The sequence below is a fragment of the Miscanthus floridulus genome, chromosome 1 (assembly GCF_019320115.1).
Source record: "Miscanthus floridulus cultivar M001 chromosome 1, ASM1932011v1, whole genome shotgun sequence".
Lineage (NCBI taxonomy): Eukaryota > Viridiplantae > Streptophyta > Magnoliopsida > Poales > Poaceae > Miscanthus > Miscanthus floridulus.
In genome coordinates, this window is record NC_089580.1 from 182840914 (window position 1) to 182859693 (window position 18780).

Below are 18780 nucleotides of genomic sequence, written 5' to 3' on the forward strand. Positions count from 1 at the left end.
CTTTCTCAAAGATAATTACCTTAATTCGTATTTATATTTATCGTACACAAGGTAATAATAGTTATTATTACTATGGATTTATACTATGTCCATGAAATATAATGACTACTCTCAACACGTGAACCCAATTCAAATTCAAATGTGAAATTAGCAAAGGTCTACACCAAGAGTCCTAATTGATTGAAACGCATAAGGAAAGATGGAATATTTCAACGAATTGATGATTTATAATGGATTAACGGTTTATTAAAGAACACAACAAAACCGACTATAAAGCCCCTGTCATCAAAATATTGCCATTCAAATATAGGATGGCCCACATATAGTCTTTTCGTGTTTTTTGGAAATTGTCGTACCAAAATAACTGTTTTTCCTTTTTTTTATATAAAGCCCTGCGGCCTGTCGAAGAGACATCTGCCTTCTCCCCCGTTCACCCCGCGCGCGCTCTACCTCTCGTATCCGCCGCCCTACGAGGCTACGCCAGGTGCCTGGTCTTCATCGGGCCCGTCGCCGGCGACAAGCACCAAAGGTATGCCCCCTTCTCTTCCTTTTGTTCTGTGCGCGCGCGCCCAAACCCTAATGTAAGCTATCTGTATTCGGATTTGATATAATTATTACACTTGTATACTGCCTACTCAATTTGACTTTTCCAAAAATTATCCAGTGTACATGTGTACACCCATGTCCTGTAATGGGTTCGTCCTGCACGCTTAAGATCGATCTTGGTTGACTCCACAGGACTTGGTACCCCAGGCGCTTATGTTTTTCCTCCTCCCCTCCCTCCCCCAAAACTGGGCGTTTGAGTGGAAACCCCCTTGCTTATTTCTCTGTTTCTTGGAATGTATAGTAGCTTGTAATTCGAGTGTATGTATTCCTACCTTTTGTAGTTGACTCTGTTTCCCTCCCTACCAATCAACTTGTAATCGATTGCTTTAAAAGCTCTATTTCATTTTTTTTAAAAAAAAAACTGGGTTATTGTTGATGCACGGGAGTCAGTTTTTGGCACATTTAGGGGGTGTTCGGTTTCTACAGGAAAATTTTAGTCCCTGTCCCATCGGATGTTTGGACACATGCATGAAGTATTAAATATAGACGAAAAAAATAACTAATTGCACAGATTGTGGCTAATTTGCGAGACGAATTTTTTAAGCCTAATTAGTCCATGATTTGACAATGTTGTGCTACAGTAAATATGTGCTAATGGTGGATTACTTAGGCTTAATAAATTCGTCTCGTAAATTAGTCTCAATCTATGTAATTAGTTTTATAATTAACTCATATTTAGTTCTCCTAAATAGCATCCGAACGTCCGATGTGATATGGACTAAAATTTAGTCCATGGAACCAAACACCCCCTTAGACAGATTGGAACACATGTGCCATACCTTGCTGATTTTAATACACAACATCAGTGGTCAATGTAGTAGCTTAATTTAGGGTGATTGTTATTGGATAAATTAGAAGATGTTACACGCTTGCAATGGCATTTGTATACCTGATAGTTATGCAGCATGGTGGAGGACAATTGTGAATTGGATTGTCTAATAGAGTAATAGTTTATTAATTTGCAGGAAACATATCAAGTTGTTTGGTGATAATGGATCCGAAGCATTCGGCTGAAGTGTCCAAGTACTGTTTCTTGACTACTAGTATCTTTTAGCACCAAATAAATCATAGTTTCAGTTCATTCATAAGATAATAAAATGTCGTCTGCAGGCATTTGGACAAGCAAAATCAAGCACTAATGGAAACATACCGAGCAATGTCACATGAGTTGCATAAACTGCAGGTGACCCTCTGATACTATGAACTATTTTGCTGCGGCATTAATATTTGATATACTGATCTTGTTAAAACTTTCGACAGATAGAAGAAGAGACAATCATGCGCAAGTTGTATGAACTGATGTCCGCGGAAGGGCTTCTTCCAAAGGTTACATTCTTTGCCTACCTATGGATGAATGTTACAGGGCTGGTTCCAGTGTTTGAATTATTCTTTTGGAGCTAGCGTCATGTTTCCATCAATCCAACTGTGTTTTTTATTTTTCTTATTTTAATTTAGAGTGCTCAGCAAACTTTTGAAATTTCAGTTAGGACTGGAACATATAGTGCATATGTTATATTATACAGTAGAAGAATTCTGGACATGAAGGTAAGAAGAGATTTTGTTCAAAAAGAAGATAAGAGGAATTAACCTGCAACTTTCTAATAGTGTTAGACTTGTTAGTCCTTACTGGTTTCCCTATATTGCTCTTTTATTTTAATGTTGAACAAATGACTAGCACAGTAGTTCTGGTAAAAATTTCTCATATAACAGACATGTCTAGGGTAAAAAGGAGATGATGATAGAAGTAACCTGGATTGATATGATCAAGTTTTTGAGTTACATCTTGTGCTGTTCAAGCAATCTAGTTCCCATGCCAGTGCAACCTAACTGATGTTCTGACAGAAGTAAACCTGCATCTTCTTCTACTGTTTGAGCAATTTATAGCATCCATATTTAAGACCAGAAGGAGGTGCTGTGATACAAGTAACATGTTTCTTTGAAAGAAACTGTCGAACCTCTGGGTTGAGCTTAACTAGCATAATTTAAGGAGCTGTTTAGATTTAAATAGAAAATTGGAATAATCTAAACCTATAGGCACAGGAGTCTGCTTGTTATGGGCGCTGATGTTTACCCAACTGTAAGCCAGTATGCATCAATGCTGGCACCTGAAGTAATCGCAGAATTGATAAAACAACATCTGCTCCCACCACTTTTATTGCAGTCCCCGCATGAAAGAACAATAGATGCTTTGTTTCGATCAACTTGCTTCTCATGTTTATGCTGCTTACTCCATCCTTTTTCTACTGCACTTTGGATGTAATGATCAAAAGGCTTCATTTAGTGTTTCTAATAATTGATGCAGCGCAAGAAAGAAAAGCAACAGGGCGAAAATGTTGTGGGATCAACTCTGGAGAGCAAAGAACAGGAACCATAAAATCTTATGCGACTTGCGATATGATGTGACACCGATGCCAGCATCTGGAGAGTTACTGTTTGTTAACTTCTGCATAGCAACTTGGCGACCACAACATTTCACTTCACAGTTGAAAATTTAACCCGAGTATTGGTTCTCTGAGGAATTACATACAGACAAACAGAATCATTCCTTTTGCTCCTATGCTTCATCTGAGGTTTTATATTTTGTTTTCCCCTTTCTTAGAGCTATCTGTTCCCAGGGATCGTGATTACACACAACCCTGCTTGTATCTTTCTTTTTGTTTTGGCTGACACAAGTGTTATGAATTCTGATTCCTCCAATATAAGTTCAATGCACAACTGTGACATGCCGTTTGGTTTTGTGAGTTCCCCCGGAGCTCTGGCACTGATACGAGTGTTCTGTAGCCCGTCGACTTAAGCCATCGAATTGTCCCCGCAAAATGCACGAAGGCCTCCTGTAGCAGGATTATAGAATTTAAACGGGTATAAATAGCAGTGTGGTGGGTCCGTAACCCACAGGTGCCCGGATGAAACCAGGTTCTCTGATTTAATTTCAGTGTGCTTCTGTTTTTTCCCATTTCAAGCAAGTTTCTTCTTATATAATTACAAGATTTATATTTTGCAAGTCTGTTCTTTCTAAATAATCGAAACTATCAGCCCATTTTTTTTTCATTTCAAGCAAGTTTCTTCTTATATAATTACAAAATTTATATTTTGAAAGTAATTTCTTTTTAAATAATCGAAACTATCATCCCGTCATAATTTCAGTGGGCTTTTGTTCTGTAGATTTATATTTTGAAAGTATTCTCTTTTAGGATAATGGAAACTATCAGGCCATCAGTCGTGATATTAAGGTTAGATGTTGTCTAATGGACTAGTTCTGTCCATAGTGGCTGATCCCTCGGTGATCAGAATCGTACTCAAAGCTTTTGCTAAGTATATATCTAGATCTATGTTATATCTAGATATATAGCAAACGCTACGAATCTAGAAATATCAATACGTCTTATAATTTGGTACAAGAGAAATGGGAAGTAGCTTTAGTTGGATGGTAATGTGAAGTGTGTAACTGTGTAAGTTTGTTATTTGTCCTAATGAAATTTGGTATTACCATTGTGGAAAGAAAAAAAAATGGACTTTAGTTCTAGCCTTTTCGAACAGTTAGGAGAAATTAGCTGTCTATCAACTCATTAATTTTTGGGGGTAAAAAAGGAGGTAGTTAACGTGCGACGAGTCATGTGGTCCTGGAGCGTGCAACCCCTCCCGTCGCCGCCTCGCACCGCCACCCACGGTCGTCGGTGACACGCCGCCTTGCCGCCCCGCCCACCATTCGCCTTGCCCTCTGTGGCAGAACCGCCCAAGTTATATGGCCCATATGTGCCTGTCATTGTCCTTTAGACTTCTGACTGCTGCACATGAGAACCAGACAACTCTGGTAGTCCATCGGGTGTCCTCGGGGAACCCCGAATCATCCACATTTATTCTCTCGAGCAGGATCCATTACAGAAACCATTGCAGTATTACAACATTTGTACAAATATACAAATATATTGCATCAGAGTAAGTGGCGGAAGTCTTATAATACCATAAGTTTACAAACCAGTTATTAAATTATTACAAACCATAAGTTTTAGCCATTCAGGCAGTGGGGTAGCAAAACAGGTACCACTTATACTACAATCAAAAGAAGCTCACCCCGCGCCAAGGGTGCACAACAACAACAGTTCTACTACTGGGACTCCTCCTGAACCGTCATGTAGCAGGGGCAAAAGCCTAACTGCTCATGAGGCTCACCTGCAACAAGGGTTTAACAAACCCTGAGTACCAAGGTACTCAATAAGACTTAACCGACGAAAAGGAGAGACTCCAAGGATATGCAGGGTTACGGGAAAATCAAGGTGAGTCTAAAACAAGAATCAAGAATAACTTTTGCAGAAAAACTTACTAATAATGGATCCTTACTTTCAAAGTTTTAGCTCAAGTTCACTTATTACAAGTCTCCAATTTGCACCCATTCTAATTCATTCACTTCATTGACGAATCCATCTCATGATTATAAGTACCATTGTTTCATTAGTTTAACTACGATGTAGTTCAGTTGATCGAGTCTTCTTCTCCGAGAAGCAGCGACGATTCGAATCGATTTGGCCCAGCTGGGGTTTCCTTACTGAAAGGATCAAGATGCCCAAAAGGGGGGGTGAATTGGGCTAATTCTAAAATTCTTTGCAATAATTAAACCCTACGGTTAGCCCACTTCACCCCTTGTGCCTAGAAAGTGTTCCTATTGTTCTACCGCACAAAAGTTTAGCAACCTATGTTCTAATCCTACTCTAGCATGGCAATTCTATGAATATAAATGACAAGAATTGAATTGCTCAAAGTAAATGCTTAGAGTAAATAGAGAAGGAGGAACGCAGTGATGTTTTGTTGAGGTATCGGAGAGTCGCCACTCCCCACTAGTCCTCGTTGGAGCACCCGCGTAAGGGTGTAGCTCCCCCTTGATCCGCGCAAGGATCAAGTGCTCTCTACGGGTTGATTCTTCGACACTCCGTCGTGGTGAATCACCCACAACCGCTCACAACTTGAGTTGGGTCATCCACAAGCTCCGCCGGATGATCACCAAACTCCCAATCACCACCAAGCCGTTTAGGTGATGGCGATCACCAAGTGTAACAAGCACGAACTCTCACTTGACCACGACAAGCCTAATGAGAAGGGTGGATGCACACTTTGCTACTCTTGCTTTCACTAATGAGGCCTCTCTCTTGGATTCTCAAATCTCAATCACCTCACTAGGACCTTGCTCTTCTTGGCACTCTCAAGGATGTTTCTCAGCTGTTGGAATGAGCAAAAGTGATCCCTCAAGTGAATATAGGAAGCATTTATACACCATCATTCAAAACAAACCGTTATGTGTCATTATGGGGTGATCGGACACTTCGATCAAGGTGATCGGACGCTCCGGTCAAGGTGATCGGATGCTCTGGTCAGTTCTCCCCGCCTCCAAGTAGTTAAGTTGTGACCGGACACTGACCAGACTCGTCCAGTCACAAAAACTGCCATCTAGAACCTTACTAATGTTGACCGGACTCTGGCACCCAATGTCTGGTCACTTTGCTGCTCAGCGTCCGGTCAGTAGCTGGAACCTAACCAGCGTCCGGTCAGCATTGACCGGACGCGTCAGATCAGGATTCTCCTTCTCTGGGACCTTACTGGAGTTGATCGGACTCTGGCACTCAGCGTCCGATCACATTTAACTCAGCGTCCGGTCGCATCCAGACGACTTCACCTTGATCAAATGAACTGACCAGACTCTACGCCAGTGTCCAGTCACACTAGAACCAGCGTTCAGTCAACATTTGACCATCCATTCACTTTCAACTCGCAATCATATATGAATGAAGTTCGCTCTAATTGATCTTAGGGCTACTTAGGAGCTACCTAGTGCTAGATTTGACAAGTGTGCACCACACCTAACCCACTAGACTCACCTAGGTCAAGCTACCCGTTCATACCTCCCTTAATAGTATGGCCAAAGAAAAAACAAAGTCCTAAACTACTCTAAGTGTCTCTTCAACACCAAACGACACTTAGAACTAGTCCATCCTTAACCTTGTCGTCCATCCTTTAAAAACCGAAACGATTTCCATCGTAGGGGCATGACAACCATGATTGCCTAATCAATTGCCATTACCATGACCTAACTTAATTGCATCTGCAAAACACATGTTATTCACAGTAATCTTGTATTATCATTAATCACCAAAACCCAACTAGGGGCCTAGATGCTTTCAATTTCTCCCTTTTTGGTGATTGATGATAATACAACCTCGAGTATGTAAGAAGAGATGAGGTTTTCAACATGCTTGGTTCATATAAGCCTTTGACAATAAGAATAAAAAGTTAGGCAAGCTTATATGACTCAAGCCAACATGATGTACTCAATAGATATTAAATAAACATGAGTACAAGAAATAAAAGCTCATTTGCATCGGAGTAAACGCGGAAGCAAAGCAAATGAGCATAACCAAGTGACATGACATATAAATAATTCAAGTAGAGAGCACACATGTCACATATCACATATCACATAAATATCATGGACACATTAATATCACGATTACGATCACACTTATGTAGTTCAATGCATAATAGTAAACATGAATGCATAAAAAAGTATCACACATAAGAAACCAAATGTAATAGATAAGCTCTCCCTAGATATGTCGCTCCTTCTAAGTCTAACATACTCGATCCCTCTCCCCCTTTGGCGTCAAACACCAAAACCTAAGGGTCGGTCGGCGGGGCTACAGCGGACGAGTCGAGCGTTGAGGTGCGATGAGCGATCTAGAACTGGGCATCATCATTATCTGATCCTAAGCTCTGTGCAATCTGACCCTCTATGGCTAGAAGTGACGCTATAGCGGTCTGGGTTGGATCTAGTACTGGTGCGGCTTGAGACTCTGCAGGTATGACTGTAGCAGGCGACTCTAAAGATGCAACTGAAGAAGGGAGCGTCTCTGTAGTCCTAGTAATAGGAGCAACTGTGGAAGGACTAGAGACATGTAGCTCTGGCGGAGTAGGCTACCCTATCAACTCACTAAATGTTGCACCAAGGCTCTTGGAGACTAAGGTATCTAGCACAAGCAGTGAGGAAGTCTGAGCCGGTGTGAAGCTAGTCTAAAGAGGTGTGAACTATAGGGCTGACACTAGCGAGACAAACCACTAGGACACATACTCTGTAGGTGAAGGAAACTGTGTCGCTGGCAGTCCCTGACTCTGAAGCCCACTAGGCTATAAAACTAGAGTCTGTGAAGTGGTGGCAGGCTGACCAAGCAGAGGTGTAAGCTGTGGCGGTGGAGCTCCAATAGTAGAGACGACATGCTGCATAAATCCAAGTAACTGCTGCTTCATGAGGAGCTACTGCTGCTACATGGCTTGCTGCTGCTGCTGTATAGCCTGCTGCTGTCGCTGGAACTCATCCTGTCTGGCCTAAAACTGTGCAAAAGTAATTGCGGTCTCCTGGGCCTGGCGAGCCTGATCCTGTCTCATCCGCTCAAGTATAGAAAGGAGAGCGGGGTCTGTCTACGGTGCAGGTGGAGCTCAATTGGAGCTACCGGCCTCATGCTCATGACATTGAGGAGGCATCTGAGGAATATCTTGATAATCGTCATCTGTACTGTCGCTGGGGTCGCTCTCAATCGTACCCTCTTGCTGAGCATCTAACTACTCCTCCTCTGTAGCTGCAATGCCCCTAATAGTCTCATCCTGCTGGGCTACAGTCTCTGGCACCTCTAGGCGATGACTCGGCTGGCTAGGTGCACTCGGCCTGCTGTGACGGAGCATCTGGATCAAGTTATATGCAGGGAACTCGATAGTAGCACTAGAATACTCTGCTAACATCTCTGGATGCCTCACTGTAACTGCCCTATGAATTAGAAATACAATCCAGTGAGCATAAGGCAGCTGACGATGACCCCTGAACCCCTCTGCAAGGGTATCCTCCATCTCAGAAAGGATGACATCCCATACATCAAAGACTGTCTGCTACATCAGGGCGTTCAGTAGAAACAACTGAATGTGAGTCAATCCCTCATGATATCCCATCCTCGGAAGCAGGGTCCTCCTCATGATAGCATCTAGCAGTCTGGCTGTAGGAGTAAGATCCCTGGATGTCCTGCTCGCCCCCTCACCGAATGGCTCTGTGAAGCAAGGGTGAACCAGATCTGTAGGAGGCACAAGATCGCCGTGAGGGCGTCTAGGAGGCTCTGTGTGTCCATAGCAAACCTCATGAATACGGATAGGTGAATCCTATAGCCTGAGTATCTCCCTGACCCTAAAGCTCATCAGCCTATAGTCTCGGCCTTTGAATGCAAAGTGAATGAACCTATGAGCTGGGTCAATCCAAAGTGTACATAGAACTCTCAGACCCAAGATGGAACATATCTGCATGTACATAGAACTACGGAATTTTAAAACACAGGAACAGAAAATTTAGACCGTTTGGAATACATGAATTTATAACACAGGAATCTTCTCCACCCAGCAGACGATAACTGCGCGGCTGCATCGGGCTTCCGCGAAGGATTGAAAAACCAGAGGCAGGAGCAAATGTTTTTTTCCCGTAAAATCATATCGTTGCTACAGTATTCCAGAGGAAAGGATTCGCTCCTTTCCTTTGTTCCAAACGCTATGACCATCTTCTTTTCCTCCATTTCGTTTTCCTTCACTTTTCCTTGGAAAAAAACCGTGTTTCAAACAGGCCCTAGACTTGTTACTAAAATTTGCACGAAATTTCTTGAGCTCAATAAAGTATAGTCCGTATTATCTGAAGAAACCCTCCGTCTTCTCACAATTTCGCGCAACCCCCTAAACCGAGGAAGAAACCAGCTGACTTCCTTCTCGTCCCCTAGCAACCAAACCAAAGGCGTCTCTCCACCTTCCTCGATCCAGCCATGTCGTCCGCGCCGCCTGCCCACCAGTCCAAACCTTCCCACAACCGCCACCAGCCCCACAACCCCGGACCGAGGCCGCAGCAGCCGCCGCAGCAGCGCTACGTCCCCAAATCCGCCGCCCCTGCGGCGCCAAAACCCTCGCCCCCGTCCCAGCCATCGCTCACCACCGCGCTCCGATCATCGGCCGCCTCGTCCTCCGCGTACGGCTCAGGTGGGAGCTCCAGCGGTAGCGTAGGTGGCGGGGCGGCTGATGCATTCGTCGCTTACCTGCCGCATGACGAGGCGGTCGCGGCGGGTCTCGGCGGCCTCGACGCACATGAGTCGCAGGTCGTCGTCGACCTCCTCAACGACGCACTCGCCGCGCTCCTCCGGGCCAAGCCTCGCGAGTTCTGGCTCCAGGGTAAGCGGAACATTCGCCTCTGCATTGCTCGCTGATCGAACCTGCTATTGCTTGCTTCAGTATAGTTGGTCGACTGAATTTAGTGCGCCTTCTGATGCTTATCCGTTCAGAAAAAACCAATGATGTCCTCTAAGTATAAAATTCGTGTGAGTACTTGCTTGGGATCTCGTAGTGTTCTTATTGTGCAATTCTTTTTCAGTAATTTTGTTTATTTTCTGCTTCGTATCATATATGCATACAATTTAGTGGCTTAAATAGCTGACCTGTTTTGTGTTTTTTGTTGATGATACTGTAAGATGATGACTCCACATGTACTTTGATGTCCACATAATAATTTGATTCTTCTTCTTAACACTACATGCATTATTTTAGATACTTTCCTGCCTATATGTTAAGTTGCAGGTCAAGCCTCTTAACAAATTAGGTTTTGCTGTGAAGTTTAAACTATCCCAGTTTGTTGTGGCAATTCAAGCGATAGGCCCAGAAAAACATATCTCTAGCTACTCATTATTTGTTAGTTGAATTTTCAATTATGCTCATATTGTAGAGAAAATCTCAGCTAATCTGTTCAAATATTGAAAACACAATCTCAATTGCTCTTTACACATGAGATGCCTCTGCAGAGGTTTGCATATACATAATGGTGATTGGGACAAAACAGTCATGCTATCTGAAGTCCTTTATTCGGTGTTTCAGACAAATAACTGTCACATTTTATTTAGCAAGGAAATATAAGGTGCAGAAGATTATATTAGTGAACCTATGAGCATGTTGAGCATACTCAATCTCATGCCTCAGATCTGATCTTTGTGGACCAAGTGAGGTTTGAAACTTCATCACCTATCCTGGGCTGACTTAAGACAATCGGATTTAGCATTTAATCAAATGAAAAGATGGATAAAAGGGATGAGGATATTCCGGCCTCCCACTTGGATCCTAGGCACAAGATTGAGTATGTGCATGTTTTCATCATTATAATCTTGTGCACCTGATACTTCCTATTATTAACATTATCAAGTACTATTCATGTAGTGTCTTGCACTCTTGCCACATTCCTGAATAGACAGTTAGGGAAACAGGGTAAAGATGGTGTTTATAGACTTTTCGGCTGTGGATACTGATGTTTAGATGTAACCGCATAAGGATATATCACGTGCCCTAGATATTGGAAAGAAGTTATCTCAATAATCGATAGTTCAATAAATAGATTAGTTAATATGATTAATTTAATATGTCGTTGTTCCACAACTGGTACTTGAATTCAGCTGCATCTAAACTTTGTCAATGACATATGCTAACTTTTGTTCTTTCCCAGTGGCACAGAACACTTCTTTGCATGAATTCCTTGATAGTTATCTACAATTCAGGCACAGGTGGTATGATTTGCCACACCGAGGCCCAAAGGGGACTGTAGCAGGTTTGGTTGTTGGGGAGCTTGAGCTTTGCCGTCGTGTATTTATGGTCCTCTACCGCATGTGAGCTTTCTATCATTTCCCATCTTTTGTTGTTTTGTTACCTTTTCACTGAGTTGTTTTCGTGTTTTAGATCCTCGAATAAGGATCCCGGAGCAGGTCGTGGCGAGTCCCTTAGCATGAAGGAGCATGCAGGTGAAATTGTGTCACTCATGTATTCATTGTGTGGGGTTTATTGATTCCACCACTGGTTTGAATATACTGTATTTGTATATTCTCAATTCCACAATGTTCCGTTGTAGCCCTTCTGCTGGAGAAAAAAATGCTTGATCTGCCAAAATTGTTGGACATATGTGCTATATATGAGCATGACAACGGCAAGTTAACAAGTTCACTGGTGGGTCCCTCAACTAGCTTTTTTTCTTGAATACACCCTCAAGTAGTTTTTTGTTATTTGGTTGTTTTAGGCACTTTTTTATAATTTTTTGAAATTAAAATATATTTTGTTCATTATTTTAGCTAAATTTTCTTAATTGTGAAATCTTATGCTGACAAAGAGCACTCTCTTTGTGCATCTTCAGGTTACGAATGTTATTAATGTGCAGCCAAGTGTACTGGATGGCATTAATATTGTCATTCCCCAGTTCCTCAACATTTTCCACACGATGCATGATAGGTGCATGGCATCTTTACAGGTGATCTTTGTCTTTTCCCAATTTCCCCTATTCCTTGTGTTTACTCATAGAATTGATAAAAGGTCTTATTTATTTACAGCAATATTCGATAGCATTGTCTAATAGTTACTGTTTGTATGCCCAGAGAAGCCACATATAGGCATGTAGGACTTCTCATATTTAATTTACATCTTGCACTCTTCTTTTGGATCCAGGATTTTCAGTTTCATTGATCATGCTAGAAATTATTATTTACTGCTGATTCCTTAATTTCTGAGTTTCTGACTATTGCCTTGAAGTGTGAAGTGTCTGCATTCCATGGTCTCTTTGATGTGTGTGTTATACATGTGTCCAATATCTGGTCAGCTTGGCATAATGTATATTATCTCATACTCTTCTACCCCATTATTGTTTACTGTGTATATTTATCTCTAGTTCTCTACTAATCTTCTCATAAAAAACTTAGTTCCCTGTTCCTTTCAGCATTATTGATGCTAGGGTCAAGAGATTTGTTTCTGACACTGTTATCATACTTGGTAGCTGAAAATGATAATTAGAATTAAATAATTTCCTTAAAAGTGTATTAAAACTCCATATGCTCCAGTGTTCACTTATTGTGTTTAATCTTTATGAGCCAATAATAGCAATAATGAATTTGTCATGCATTCTTGGCTATTGGATAATGGTTCTTTCCTGATATCTCATATGTATTGGACCCATCTTAACCACAATTGAATTCAGGTGCTCACTTCAACCGGGTCAATTGATAATGGATATGTTCAGCTTCAGAAAGATTTCTTGGAGGTTACTTCTATCCTTGCAGGACTTATTCTGATTTGCCTGCTTATATCTTTCCTATCTCCCTGGAATTGATGATAATGTTGATTGACCACAGGTGCTAGATTTTGTAAATGATGCAATTGTTACTCTGGATTCTTTTGTTGGTGCTTATCAACCTGCCGCTTTATTGTTCTGTGCTAATTTTGAAATGAGGTGAGCAAGCTTCTTGTTCATCCATTGATGTTTGATGACATTGAGATCTTTCCCTGTTTTATCACTCTGTAACAGTTCTTGTCTCCTCCCTGATTGCAGCTATGGAGTTGAGGAATTGCTGAATGCCCTTGCAAGGTTGTATGATTCATTGTTACCATCATTGCTCCAGGGGTTTAAAGTTATGCCCAAGTCCCAGAGCAATGCAGAGGCATCACTTGACAGCACACTTAGTGACATTCCTCTTGGTATAAGGATGTTGTCAAAGCGAACAGTGAGATTTGGTTGGAGATTGTTGCACTACTGCTATTTAAATGATCAAGTTAGGGAGCACGATGCTCAAACTTCTACTAAGATGTTTCCAGCTAAAGTCGAAGACCCTATGATCAGGGGAGACATCTTGGTTCAAACACTCAAAGCTATAGATAGAGAAGCCACTTACTCTTCTCAAGTGAACCATGGAAATACTTTCCTCCAAGCACTTGAAAGTGAATTTCAATTAATGAGCCAGATTGGTGATATTCGGAACAAAGGTATGCAATGGAGTTCTTCAATCAAGTGCTTAAATAGTACTTGTTATATTTAGTGTACGATCTAATAGCTTATTTGCACAAGTCATCTTAAAGTGTTAGTAGCTCATGCAAGGACATTTTCTGCACACAGTTATGAAAAATATTTATTCTACTGTGATGCCTGCTCTTACAATTACTGTGAGTCAACACAATTGAAAAGGTGACATGTTTCGGAGTTTTTCTTAGAAGCTTAGACTTTCCAGTTTTGTGAACTATCAATCTCCCAATAAATGGCAAAGTTTGGATAGCAGGATCACAATTCTGTGTTATTAAAAGGAAATTTTCTCGTCAGAATCATCATTCAATTGGATATTTCATGCTTATTATGAGTGTATTCATTTGAACTGTCTTGTTTCCCCCATCATATAGCCTGTTGTTTGCTGCTGCTTGTTTCAATCCCTGTGAACACTTCTAGACTATGTATAATGAAGCGATGTCCTTCCATGAAACCACATACAGTTTTACAAACCTCCATTTTACTTAATAAGGCTGCTAATCAAAGTGTTTCTTAGGCTTAATTTTCTTACTGAGTTCTAACGTGTTTATGTATTAAGAGTCAATTCTAGAGTTAGTTAAGGAGGATTTCAACCCCAATTAAAGCGATGTTTGTGGATATCATCCTTGATACTTGATTTGTGATTTCATAATTGTTCATTGTTTCAGTTATTTCTGGATTCTGTCATGTGAATAATTTACCGCAGCATTTTTAATTAATTAATGTACATGCTACATTTGCTTTTACTTTCGAATTTAATTTGATTTTGTAGACCTTTTGTGTAATGTGATTTGTGTTCCTTGAACTCGTAACAGGATGGATATACATGGATGATGAGCAGTTCCAGTTCTTATCACTATTGTGTGGATCTACTCACACTTCTTGGAATGGCATACCTGATTTGCCAGTCTCTTCTCATGGTGGTGAATTACAACAGAAGGATGAGGAAACGGCGATGGTTGAGTCCAAGATTAGTCAGATAAGGGACCTTTTCCCTGATTATGGGAAGGGTTTCCTTTCTGCTTGCCTGGAAGCCTACAACCTGAACCCTGAGGAAGTTATCCAAAGGATATTAGAAGGAACACTTCATCAAGATCTTCTAGCTTTGGATACCTCATTAGAAGAGATGCCACAGAAAAAACTTGCACCAACTGCTGTGAAAGGGAAGGGCATATTGGTGCAAACTGCACCTCAAATTACAAAGAGACCTCATAAAGTTGCTGAGACACATTACATTGTTCAAGATGGCCCATCTTCAGCAACTTCATCGGCATCACAAGGTCCATCTTCTGCAATTTCGTCAGCATCCCAGGGATCATCTTCTGCAATTTCACCAGCATCCCTCGGGCCATCTTCTGCAATTTCATTAGCATTCCAGGGATCATCTTTTGCTATTTCATCAGCATCTCTGGGCCCATCCTCATCCGTATCATCTGTCCCAAAAGGTAGATTTACAAGGAAGGCCAATGATGATTTGCGAGACACTGCAATCCTGGACTCGAAAAATGCTAAAGATGCAGCTAGATCTGTTATCCTTGACTCACAGTATGAGTATGAAGATGAGTATGATGATTCATTTGATGATCTTGGCTTCAGTGTGGTAGAGTCAAGTTATGAGGAAACTGATGGTGCCAATGACTCTGAGGCTTCATCACATGGCCCAAGATGGAGTTCACAGAAGAAACCACAGTTTTATGTCAAGGATGGGAAGAATTATAGCTACAAGGTCGCTGGTTCGGTTGCTGTATCCAGTGCTCGAGAAGCAGCTGTCATGAGGCAAACTCAAAAAGATACAATCTATGGTCTGGGTCGTGGTGGAAATGTTCCTTTTGGTGTCTCAAACAGGCAACATATAGATGTGGAGGAAGAGGAGGTAGGTGATGCTGACAACTCAGGCAGAGGTTCAAATTCCCGTGGCCGAGGAAGAAAAGGTGGCAGGGAAAGCAACCGTCCGGAGGAGAATGAGAGCTCCAATGGACGAGGCTCTGGCTTTGGTGGTAGAAGAGGAAGCTGGAATCAGGGCAATCCTGCTGAGGAAAACTGGAACCCTAATGGTCAACAAGGTTTTGGCCGTGGTGGCAGAAGAGGGGGCTGGAATCAGGGTGGCCCAGCGAAGGAAGACGGTAACTCTAGTGGCAGGCAAGAAGGTTTTGGCCGTGGAGCAAGACGGGGCAGCATGAACCATGACCATTCAGCCGAGGATAATGAAGGCCATCATGATCAAGCACAAGGCTTTACTCGAGGACCAGCTCCTCGTGGTGGTGGCCATGGAAGGGGAGGTGGCCGGAACCATCACAGGAGAGATCGGGCAATGAAGAAGCATATGCAAGGATTGACAGGGCTTTAGCTGCTGGTAGCCTTCTACTTTTGAAGGGCGATACTGTAAATGGCATTTTTGGAGGCACTCATACTTGACCATCCAAATTTTTGTGCTTGTTCCATTTTAAATCAAATAATGCCATGAAGTAACCCACGTATGTTGTCATCCATATTGTCGAAAATAGCATTTGTAATTGCCCTAAAAAGGGGGAAATAGCGTATGTATTTTTAAACATGCTTTTAACTTAGGGTTCACCCAATGTCCCACCCCTATAGAAATCTTATAGGAAAAAGTCCTAAATGACGATCTCCAAGTTTGGTTCGGTTTACTTCCCTTATAGTGGAGTTTCACAGGAATCAGTTCAATCTTACAGATGCAAGGACATGAAAAATTTCCTGTATTCCAAACAGGGCATTAACTATTTTACTTGGTCTAGTTTACCCCTTAACAAGATTTATCTTTTTCATTTCTCTTTTGGTTTCAATATTTGTGAGGTGATAGTGGACATCATAAATTATTTTTAAAAAATACAATATAAATTTTATATCATTATGTTTACTATAATTTTGTATTTCCAGTGTTAACTAATTAATTTATTATTATGTCTCAACCTATCAAAATAATGATATAAATTTATGACCTATTTTCTAAACATAAATTATGGTGCTATATGTCCCCTCGTAGAATTTGAAAGTAAAAGTCAACTTAAATGTGTAGAGACAAAGGAATAAACTAGTTGTGTGTGTGTTGGGGGGGGGGGGGGGGTTGGGGGGGGGGGGGGGGGAGGCTGGTTAAACTAGGGGTGTGTTTAGTTGGGGATGTGAAAATTTTTTGGTGTTACATCGGATGTGTTGGAAGGATGTCGGGAGGGGTTTTTGGATACTAATAAAAAAACAAATTACAGAACCCATCAGGAAACTGCGAGACGAATCTAATGATACTAATTAATCGGTCATTAGCACATGCGGGTTACTGTAGCACTTAAGGCTTTTCATGGACTAATTAGGCTTAAAAGATTCGTCTCGCGATTTTGCCGAGAACATTTTCAATTAGTTTTTTTTTCGTCTACATTTAGTACTCCATACATGTGTCCAAACATGCCCTTTTACTGTACGAGGCAAAAAAAATTGGAAACTAAACACAGCCTAGGTCGACTAAAAATAATTGAAGGGAATAAACCGAACCAAACGATAGTTTAGGGGGTCACATGGACATAGGCCATACTTAAGGCCTTATTAAGGGTAGTATTTTAGACTTCACCCAATTTTATACGCCATGTATGACTTAGATACGCTGTGCCTAGATATATAGAAGCAGAGGAAGTGTTTCTTGAATCTTTATGTAATGTACTTTTGCCGCAGCCATATGCCCCACCCTTTCTTCATATCTACGCAAGGCATGGATGAACAAGGCTGCTTGGCTGCTTCTGCAGTTCTGCCGAATGGAGTAATGTAAGTAGACTATGATGGTATTGGTACCTCTTCCGTTCGACGTCAACATTTTTCTTAACGATATTAGGAAGGATGGCCGAGCTCGTCTGTAGCTTTTGCGCATCCACTAAATATTCACTGGAAGGGGCTTTAGTACTTCTACTTCCCAGCATTTGCAAAATTTTGGAGATTTATGTTGAACTTCACATCTTAGATTTCAAGGGTTGTTCTTGAGTCGTTCTTACTTCCGCTTTATTTTAAGTCTTTCTTAGCAATGTTCCAAGGTCCAATAGTCTCCCAACGGCTATGTGGATTTGGATTTGTTGTGAAATGACACCTATTCGCGAACGGACGTCTACAGATAAACATACGTCTCTTCACGAGTGATCTCATCCATAGCATAGGATTAGTGGATAGGATTAGACAGTTAGTTGTAGTCCCAAAGGGTATGTCTTTTAGGAACAGTCGTGTCCCTTCGTGACATCCCTCCACTTATATAAATATATTTCCGAGATCAATAAAAACAATAGTTCTTCCAAATCTGGTTCATTTACCTTCACGCTTTAACACTTTATCAACACTTTTTGCTCTACCATCGAGAAGTTCGCGAAGAACCGATCTTCCAGCAAGAACGAAGAAGATTGACAAAGGTAACGATGATTGCACTACAAACTTCTTGTAGCAACGCTCCTTCACGTTGCCTTTTACTCGTCCTTCACTGTCAACAATCGCGGCGGCGGCGGGACCTGCGCGCCCAGCCCGCGGCAGCGATTGTGCCTATCGCCGGTGAAGCCTGTTGCGGCTGTGCAGCAGTGGCACGCCGACTTCATCCTCGACGGCTGTCCCACACAGCGTCCCTCTTCGAAGCACGCAACTGCACGCCCATGGCAAGCCTGGCGGCGGTTGGTGTCTTCAGATCAGCCCCAGCAGCGTCCACGCTTTAGGATGGCGAGCCCGCGTCTGGCCAGCAGCGCCGCCTGCGGTTGGCAACTCCAAGGCCAGGCGGCCTTCGCGCCGTGGCCCCGCGCCTGTGGCCTCGCGTCGCGGCCGGCGACCACCGCAGCGGCACGGACAGAACCGCCCGCGTGGCCTTGTGCCCGTTGCAGGCAGCCTCGTCCTCGCGGTACTGGCCCCCGTGGCCGGGCACGCACGCAAGCCCCGCACTCGCGACTGTCCTGCGGTCGACGTCAGCGACCTCGCGTCGCGGCCGGCAACCCCAGCACGACTCTGAGCTCGCGGCTGGCGACGGCGGCGTCGAGTACCCCGGCTGCGGTTCTTGGCTGGGCCCTGGCATGCGGCGGCGATGGTTGCACCCGTTCGCCCAAATCGACAACGGCGGCTCCGCTATGACCGTGGCACGCGGCGACGGCCGGCCCAGTCCGAGTCCCCTTCCCCGGCGGCATCTCGTCCGGGCAGGGGGACGGGATGGATGGGGAACCGTCTGCTCGAAGGTAATCTCCCTGGAAAGGATAAGGATGTGCGTTTTTGCATAAAAATCCTTCTTTCTCCTATGAATTACATGATAATCCTAATAGATTATTGATGTATTT

General features: G+C 42.6%; 2 protein-coding genes across 5 annotated transcripts; both read left to right on the forward strand.

Annotated features, from left to right (window-relative positions):
• Nucleotides 1–395: 395 nt before the first annotated feature.
• On the forward strand, nucleotides 396–3329 carry LOC136504593 (uncharacterized). 2 transcript variants are annotated; one of them, XM_066499552.1, is made up of 5 exons: nucleotides 396–529; nucleotides 1557–1629; nucleotides 1717–1789; nucleotides 1867–1932; nucleotides 2909–3329. In XM_066499552.1, exons 2-5 carry the CDS (start codon nucleotides 1598–1600, stop codon nucleotides 2978–2980), a joined length of 243 nt encoding a protein of 80 aa, XP_066355649.1. In that variant the 5' UTR covers nucleotides 396–529; nucleotides 1557–1597; the 3' UTR covers nucleotides 2981–3329. The 2 variants fall into 2 exon arrangements, with proteins under 2 accessions (XP_066355649.1, XP_066355643.1); XM_066499546.1 differs by having other exon boundaries at nucleotides 1572–1629.
• Nucleotides 3330–9382: 6053 nt separating this feature from the next.
• Nucleotides 9383–15953, forward strand: LOC136550498 (uncharacterized). 3 transcript variants are annotated; one of them, XM_066542095.1, is made up of 9 exons: nucleotides 9383–9837; nucleotides 11153–11312; nucleotides 11383–11444; nucleotides 11552–11646; nucleotides 11831–11944; nucleotides 12665–12727; nucleotides 12819–12916; nucleotides 13016–13446; nucleotides 14296–15953. In XM_066542095.1, the coding sequence occupies exons 1-9, from the start codon at nucleotides 9438–9440 to the stop codon at nucleotides 15825–15827; spliced, it is 2955 nt and encodes a 984-aa protein (XP_066398192.1). In that variant the 5' UTR covers nucleotides 9383–9437; the 3' UTR covers nucleotides 15828–15953. The 3 variants fall into 3 exon arrangements, with proteins under 3 accessions (XP_066398192.1, XP_066398207.1, XP_066398201.1); XM_066542110.1 differs by having other exon boundaries at nucleotides 9729–9837; nucleotides 11161–11312; XM_066542104.1 differs by having other exon boundaries at nucleotides 9748–9837; nucleotides 11205–11312.
• The last annotated feature ends 2827 nt before the right edge of the window (nucleotides 15954–18780 follow it).

What these genes read in the sequence shown, in the direction of transcription:
- LOC136504593 (XM_066499552.1), top strand. Translation starts at nt 1,598, where the DNA reads ATGGATCCGAAGCATTCGGCTGAAGTGTCCAA. An exon ending in ATGAGTTGCATAAACTGCAG is followed by an intron (nt 1,790 to 1,866) that starts GTGACCCTCTGA and finishes AACTTTCGACAG; the next exon opens with ATAGAAGAAGAGACAATCAT. An exon ending in CGGAAGGGCTTCTTCCAAAG is followed by an intron (nt 1,933 to 2,908) that starts GTTACATTCTTT and finishes TAATTGATGCAG; the next exon opens with CGCAAGAAAGAAAAGCAACA.
- LOC136550498 (XM_066542095.1), top strand. Translation starts at nt 9,438, where the DNA reads ATGTCGTCCGCGCCGCCTGCCCACCAGTCCAAACCTTCCCACAACCGC. An exon ending in TTTATGGTCCTCTACCGCAT is followed by an intron (nt 11,313 to 11,382) that starts GTGAGCTTTCTA and finishes TTCGTGTTTTAG; the next exon opens with ATCCTCGAATAAGGATCCCG. An exon ending in TAGCATGAAGGAGCATGCAG is followed by an intron (nt 11,445 to 11,551) that starts GTGAAATTGTGT and finishes GTTCCGTTGTAG; the next exon opens with CCCTTCTGCTGGAGAAAAAA.